This window comes from Engystomops pustulosus, chromosome 6 (assembly GCF_040894005.1).
Source record: "Engystomops pustulosus chromosome 6, aEngPut4.maternal, whole genome shotgun sequence".
Taxonomy (NCBI): Eukaryota; Metazoa; Chordata; class Amphibia; order Anura; family Leptodactylidae; genus Engystomops; species Engystomops pustulosus.
The window spans coordinates 64,056,816-64,065,203 of NC_092416.1; the positions used below are offsets into that span (position 1 = coordinate 64,056,816).

General features: G+C 41.0%; 1 protein-coding gene across 1 annotated transcript; it reads right to left on the reverse strand.

The window, feature by feature from the left end:
- Nucleotides 1-6,678: 6,678 nt before the first annotated feature.
- Nucleotides 6,679-7,583, reverse strand: LOC140065720 (heat shock protein 30C-like). The gene has a single exon (XM_072113294.1). It carries the CDS (start codon nt 7,420-7,422, stop codon nt 6,802-6,804), a length of 621 nt encoding a protein of 206 aa, XP_071969395.1. The 5' UTR covers nt 7,423-7,583; the 3' UTR covers nt 6,679-6,801.
- Nucleotides 7,584-8,388: the final 805 nt, after the last annotated feature.

The following is an 8,388-nucleotide window of genomic DNA, read 5'->3' on the forward strand; positions in this document are numbered from 1 at the left end:
TAAATAATAATCCCTTAATTGATGCAACTGTGAGGAGGCTGAGATTAGTTTAAATGAACACAATTTGGCAAATTTACTTACCCGGTCCTGTCGCGATCCCCAATCCGGATGGTCCAATGAAGATGAAGTCTGGCGCGATTCACGTAGATCGTGGCCCGATTTCCTGCATATATCGCTTCCCTGCTGAAGTCTGCCAGAGTTCACCTTCTTCTTCCTGGTGCTTGTAAGTGCGTGTCTTGTGACACAATTTGAATTTTAATTCCCACACGTAGTCCAAATCCATTGGGTTGTCAGACGGCCATGCCCCCTGATTTGCGTTGCATGAAAGTTGTCGCGATTGCGCCAAAATCCGACTGCGTGTGCAAAAAAACTTGTTACATGCGGCGCAACTCGGAAATCGTCGGGAACCCTGACCAAAATGCGGTTCTTGGACCCTTAGTAAATGAGCCCCAATGTCTTACTTTATTTTGTGTTTCAGATCCATGTAAGTGGGGGATTGTGGTGGACTATCTCAATAACCAGAATTTTTTTAAATTAGTTTTTATTTTATTTTTTATTTAAACTTTCCAGAATTCCCGAATCCCAATATACAGCAGAGCCAACACCGTGCTGCTATTTAGGATTCATAAAATATCAATATGATGCTCAGCTTCCCATCTGCAGGAGTGGGTTTGGACTGAACTTGGTGAGTATGAAGCCACCCTAAATGTTAGATGGTAAAAAAAAAGGCTAACATTGGTACCCATATGATTACCTTGGTACCCACGACCACCACCAGGAGTGTTGGGAAGGGCAGGATAAAATTCAGTAACCCCTTAATATATAGATGGTTAAGTACTAGGACAACTGCAGGCTGATGTTATTGGGCTGGGGAAGCTCAAAAACCATGGGCTCTCCCGCCTTATCAGATGTCGTTGTTATTGTATCTAGCTGCTCATAGAAAAACAGTGGCATATTTCTCGTGACATTTTGTACTTCATGTCAGTTGAAAAATTTTTATGGTATGTTTTGCATTTATTTATGAAAAAATGGATATTTGGTAAAAATTTTCAACATCTTTAAATAACAGCAAAAAGACTTGATAACTAACATTGACCAAATGTTTTTTTATGCATCCTCTCATTTTTGTAAGATGTTATGGGGCTTTTCAAAATTTCATAAAAGAACACAAAATCCTGCTATTAAGGGACCTGGCTCAGATTTCAAGTCATTTTAAGAGGCCTAAATAAAAGTAAAACCCCATAAATTACCCCATTATAGAAACTACACTCCTTAACGTATGTAAAACAAATTACAATAATGATGATGAAAGGAGACGCAGTTTTCCTAGAAATATTTTTAATTGGATGCAAGCTTTTTCCATTAATTCGGCAATACTCACCGAGAAGTTCCCAAGTAAAGCAATTCTTTTTCAACATGCAGATATTATATTTGATGCATATCACAATTTTGGCGGTATGGCTTGGTATAATTATGACGAATCTTTAAGACAAAAGTTAGCAGTTTATCCCTCAGTACAATGGGTGGTAAAGGATATAGATATTTGGGTAAACATAATGTTGCCGCAGCAGGCCGCTGACAAGCTCCAAACTGTTTTCTATCAAAAAAGGGGTTTGCTGTGCCTTTAACGAGTCTTCCAGCAAATGGCTCACAAATTGCAGATATAAACACAAGTGTGCTTTTTCTGGAGGCACGCACCCTATGTCCCGGTGTTATATAAGGAGTAACCAGTCCTCTCAACAGCAGCCTTCCATTAAAGAACACATTTCAAAAAACATTGAAACTGGAAAAAATGCCCCCCTGGTTAAAAATGTATCCACATCAGGAGAGAACTAATTTTATAATTTATGGTTTTCCTGTTCCAGAATATAATGGACATGGCTGTTGTTGGGTGGATAATTTGAAGTCTATAAAAATGAATTTTGAGGTAGCGAAATGTAAAATTGAGAAAGAATAAGTTTTGAATAGAGTGGCGGGACTTTTTGTTTTCCTTTTGTTGATTTTAGATTATCTCATTTGGGGATGTTACCGAAAAAAGAAGTTGGTAAATTCAGGTTGTCATTTGACATACCCTGAGAAGGGATCTTTAAATGACCAAGTGGAAAAAGAACAAGCCTCCGTGGAATACGCTTCATTTGATGATGCAGTTCCCTTACTGAGAAAGCATGGTAGGATGGCATTACTTGCCAAGGCGGATATAAAAAATGCTTTTAGGTTACTTCCAGTACATCCTAATTCTCTAGCATTTCAGTTTAATGATGAATATTATTTTGATAATTGTTTGCCAATGGGTTTCTCCATGTCCTGCAGCTATTTTGAAACTTTTTCTTCCCTCCTTCAGTGGTCTGTCGAATGGGAAGTCGGTCTGGGTAGTATTTTACACTACTTGGGCCTCCTGAGTCCTCTATTTGTTCTAAGTGACTGTTAAAATTTCATGAGTTAACAAAGTTGTTCGGTGTCCCTATTGCAGATGAAAAAACTGGTTTTCCTTGCCATGCTTTAGATTTCTTAGGTATTGTCATTGATACGGTTGAAATGGAATTTGGATTGCCAAACTGTAAATTCGAAAAAATTTAATCAATGTTGATTCTGTTTTTAGCAAAGAAGAAAGTGTCTTTGCAGGAGATGCAGTCACTGCTGGGTTTATTGAATTTTGCCACTAGAATTATTCCAATGGGCAGGGCTTTTAATAGTAGACTTTATTTTTCTACATAGTGTTTAAAGTTCCCATAAACCCATATCAGATTGTCTCGTACTTTGAAAGAGAATTTCAGTATGTGGCTTGAATATTTATCTAAATTCAATGGACATAGCTGCTGGCAATATGAACTGAGGATTCTTCTCCATTGTCTTTGTTTACGGATGCGTCAGGTAGCATAGGCTATGGTGCTTTTTGGGATGGTCAATAGTCAGTAGAAAAGTGGCCTAATTCATGGGTTCAGAACAAGGTTGTTCGGAAAATTGTGCTACTTGAATTATTTCCAGTTATTGTATCAATGGTAATATAGGGCAGGAATTTTAAGAACAAAAGGATATTGTTACACTCTGATAACTAAGGTGTGGTTTGTGCTGTTAACACTTTTCTGAATGTGACATGACTGTTAAGCTGCTCAGGCACCTTGTTTTATGTTGTCTTAAGTTTAATATAAGGTTGAAAGCCAAATATGTGTCGTGTATATCAAATGTGATAGCTGACTCTTTTACTAATGGTCAGAACGCCGCACTTTTGTCGGGTTTCCCAAATATTCCCGTTTTGCGCCTAATTGCCCCGGGATTTTGTCGCACGCGTTCGGATTGTGGCGCATCGGCGCTGGCTTTCATGCAGCAGAAACTGGGGGGAGTGGCCGTCGGACAAACCGACGGGTTCGGGAAAACCGCAGAATTTGAAAAAGGATTTGTGTTGCAAGATCTTGCACTTACATGCACCAGGAAGAAGAAGGTGCACTCCGGCGGACCTTGGCGCAGCAGCGACACCTGCTGGATATCGGACGCACGACCTTAGTGAATCCCGGCAGACCCGAATCCTCATCGGACAACGCGCCGCAGGATCGCGACTGGACCGGGTAAGTAAATGTGTCCCATTATCTCGATTTTAGTTCACAAAGTTTCATCAATTGGTGCAAGAGGCGGAGTTGGAAGGTATTCCTTGTCCTACCCATCTCTGGAGCTTGATCTGGGATTGATTAGCTCCTAATACATGGGCTGGCCATTCAGCAGCATGGGGGGAATGGCTGGCGTTTTGTACTTCCTTAAAGGTTGATTATTTTCTGGATGATTTGTGTTTGAGTTTGAGAGAAAATGTTAGCTTGTATATCTTTTTTCTTCAAATTAGTGGATAAATGTCCTTCTAATGAGCATTTTACAGTCAAACAGATGTTAAAAGACCACAGCTTATCAACAGTGCAAGATAAGAGGGTTTGTAGGGATGATTTTGAAGTTTGTTTCGATTGGCATTTGTGTTGGCTTTCTTTGCGGCTTTGCGTGTTAGTGATCTAGTTTGTAGAAGTTAATTAGTATGCTCAGGATTTAGGTTTGAAGATGTGTGTTTGGAGCTTTCTTCCTGTCTCTTCTTTTAAGGAAATCTAAGACAGCAAGGTAAGGGTAAATGGATAACATTGTTCAGGTTAGATGATCATAAGTTATGTCCGGTTTTTATTATGAGAAATTGGCTTGCTGTTAGACCAGCTGAAGCGGGTCCCTTTTTATTACATAAGGATTTGTTTCATGTCACTGTTCATCAATTTAATGCGGTATTGAAAAAATGTATGGTGGGTATGGGTTTAGGTGATTTAAAATTTTCATCCCATTCTTTTCTCCTTGGTGCGGCAACGAAGACAGCCCGGTTAGGTCATAACGACGCCATGATAAGACAAATTGGTAGATGGGAGTCCAGTCATTTTAAATCTTATGTGAGACCTAACTTACTGTTTTCCAAATAATATTTTGTTTTTTAGGTCCCATGATAGTTATTTGGATAGTGGGACACTCCTATATTTTTTGGCCACAGAAAAGAGCTGAAAGAAGGTGCTACTCGGAAAATTTGTCTTTTGGTCCTAAATCATTTAATGTGTTATGGTTTGTTGTTTAAGGTGGAAAAGATTAATATCAGAAGTTAGAAAATTATTGCATCTATGGCCTAGTCCACATGTTTTGATCCTACATCTAGGTGGAAATGACTTGGGTAGGGTCAAGACATGGGACTTAATATGGGAAATGAAAAAATATATTGCTATTTTAAGATGCCTTCTTTCTGATGCAATTTTAGGGTTTTCAGAAAAAATCCCACGCATCGTTTGGTGGGGGGAATATGATTTTATGGCAAAAATTATGAAAAGGTTTAATAGAGTGTTGCGTAAATATATCCCTTGTGTAGGGGATTTTTCATACAGCTATGAGGATTTAGAAGGTTTTGTTCCTGGTCTTTATGGACCAGATTGGGTTCATATTTCAGATGTAGGTATAGATATGCACAGGTTTATTTCCCTTAGTCATCATCTGATTGTCCTACAAGTCCAATCAAAATGGATCACATCATATGTCTTAATGTAATTTTAGCTTTAGAAGTTTGTAATTAATGCTGTGGTATTAGTATACTCTGTAACCTTGCAAAAGACAAAGTAAATGTATGGAGCTCCCTCTTGTGGTATTGATAACACTATAAGGCAGTGTTGGCAAACCTTTTAGCGACCGAGTGCCCAAAAAGCAACCCAAAACGCCCCTTATTTATCGCGAGGTGCCAAACAAAAATGAAAGCAGTAACTTATTGCTCCCTGTTCTTCAACAATTATATTGGCCTCCTGAGGACAGCAACACAGTAGAAATTTGGAATATTTGCATCATTTTAGCTTCTTTTCAGTGTCTTTCTGTACACAGAGAAATGTGGAGCCAGCAGAAGGTCCTCCAAAGATAATTCAGCACTGTCTATTCATTCTCCCTCTTCCTACAGTCCCTAGTAACCAACTAAGTATCAAAATATGACTGAAAGCCGCATCTTCTAAGTTGCTTGGAACTGCAGGAAGATTCTTTGAGACCTGTCTGGTGTGCTGGGGCGATGGCCCGGGTGCCCACAGAAAGGGCTCTGAGTGCCACCTCTGGCACCCGTGCCATAGGTTCGCCACCACTGCTATAAGGGACAATAATTTATCTCTTAATGCTTCTGTGAGAAATATTGTGGCACATTTACTAAAAACAATGTACTGTGTAGTGTGCAGGTAACACCTGATTAATGATTTTGGACGCCCATGAATCTGGGGCCCCCTGCACTGCCCTGCAGAGTGCACTAACCTTTTTGGGTACACCTTTAACATGGACTGTGCGACACACTTCTGTAGGACTTTGTATGATAAATGTGGCACACTGTCCGACTGTGCACCGGAACGCCCCCTTCAATGACGAAATTTCTGTTGCGTGAAGAATAGTTCAGACGTCACACAAAAGGGTCGTGTCCGCCACATAAATACCTGTGCAAGCAGTTTGCGACAGAAAACTGCTGCACAGATTATAGTAAATGTGCCACAGTGTTTTCAGAGAAAATGAAGGTAATACATAAAGTGCGCTGCCTTAAAGTGTCCCTGCCTATCACTTTGAGAAAAAATATTTAAAAAAAAAATCATATACTCTGTCATTGAAATAATAGTTTCTGGCTATTTTGAACATATTTTTTGTGTGCATACTTATGTAAAACATTAGTGTGAGACCAATAGATGAGATTTTATTACCATGAGTTAAAACTCAACAGAATATGAAAAAATATGAATATTCTGGAAATATATAGGGGCACATTTACTAAGGGTCCGCGTACCCCATTTTTCCGTTCAGCGCCGCATTTGACTGGGTTTTTTTCCGCAGGCGTGTGGCGTGGCCATCGGACAACCCGTCTGATTTGGACTAAGCGCGGGATTTAACATTCAAAATTTTGTTGCAAGCCATGCACTTACATGCACTGGGAAGAAAACGGTGAATTCCGGCGGACCTGAGTGAGGAAGCGACACATGCAGGAAATTGGACGCACGATCTTAGTGAAGATCTCGCGGCAGCTCAGAATCCTTGTCGGACAACGCACCTCGGTGATCGGGACGGGATGGGTAAGTAAATGTGCCCCATAGACTAATGTATCTCACACCTTCAAATAAAACCAAGCAATAAAGCAACTTTATATCATTTATTGAAAAAATCATGATAGACTGCAGTTAAAGAAATAAAAGATACAAAATAAAAGAGTGAAATCAATGAACTCTGCATATTATATTCCATTAAATTGGTAGTGAAGTCCATGAAAAAGTCACATCTTCCATCACCTGCTTAGGAAGAACCTGGAACTTTCTCCTGCTCTCCATTAGGTTGGCTGTTCTGGATCTCTGGGGGATTCTGTTGCCCCTCTACTGGATTCTGGATGACAGTGATGGGTATTGGCCTCTCTTGAGCAGGTGGTAGAGCACGACGAGGAGCCTGGAAGTGGAGTCGTCCATCAGTGGACAGGGAGCAGAGGACATCTTCAGGGTTCACATCGTCTGGGAGCTCAGCTTCTCTTCTCCACTCTCTATACTCATGGAAGTGGCCACCACACTCATCCATCTTCTTCTTGTCATGTTTTCCGGACACTATCAGCCTCCTGCCTTCTGTCTTCACTGTCAGCTCCTCAGGAGAAAAGCCACTGACATCCAGGGTGAGCTCATAGTTATCTTTCCCTTCCTTTCTCATAGATCTCCTCTGGGTGGCTCTTCTTCTCATGTCCATGTCCAGGAGCTGGTAAGCCTGGTTGACTCGTTGCATTCTCCTCTCCAGGTCGTTCCTCATGTTCATCATGTCATCCTCCAGCTGGCCGAAGATGAGTTGTGAAGCTGCTGGCCAGAGGGTGAGAGGAGACTCGCTGCAGGCACATAGATGACTGTGTGAGGACTGGAGGAGGCTGAGAGGAAACATCTCCTGGGCAGTGTCTCTGGAGCTTCTGCTCTGGATTCAGCTGAGGATTTTCCTTGTAGCTGCTTATTACTGCAGAACATCCCGGCTGTGTCATATATACTCAGTGCTGATTCTTCTGGCAGCTTCCTGACACTTCCACATGTTCTCCACATACGGCATACAGGGGCGGAGACTCAGTGTAAACACTGAATAACACATGAGGGGAGGGGCGGAGCACATACTGGGAAAGTCACTAGTAGGGAGGGAGGGAGAGGGACCCAGTGACTGCTGGAGATTGCTGGAGACGTCTTGTAAGGTTCCTCCTGGAAATATTATATAATCTCCCCCAATAAGCGTGTAATGATTAACATTGTATCAGAAAAAACATTTTTATCATGGACGGATGCCTCGTAGAAGCTTCACTTCTTTTTCTGTATCTGGTTTTAGGAAAACTGGGTGGCACACATAAAATCACAAACATGGAGTTCTCCGGTTATGACCAATTTCAGCGGTGTGCTGGTCAGTGGTGGGTGCTTCAAATCGCTGGGAGGTACTGCATCCGAAATATGTAGAGAATAAGCATTATGTCTCCCCTCTGTTGGTAATATGTATGTAAGTCAGAAGGACCTGGGATAAAACAGTGGGCAATATCCTGCAGCAGACATTCTACTTGGACAAGAGAGTATTCAGGGTGAGGAATACAACTTACCAAGATACCTTGAGGGATACTACTTTATCAATAATCTACATATATGATTATGTATTGTACAATTAGCTTTTTAATTCTGCCACTATGCTACAGGTATGGAACCAAATATCCCAGAAGGCCTCAATTTGTAATCTGAGAACAAAAGCAGAAAGGCTCCGACTGAAAGGGGTTTTCCCATGAAGGAAAGTTCTAAAATTTGAATTCCCTAGTCATGTTTACACAACAAAGCTCATGTTAACCCCTTTACTTTACAGTTTTACTTAGTGTGGGCGGGGACC

What these genes read in the sequence shown, in the direction of transcription:
- LOC140065720 (XM_072113294.1), bottom strand. Translation starts at nt 7,422, where the DNA reads ATGTTTCCTCTCAGCCTCCTCCAGTCCTCACACAGTCATCTATGTGCC.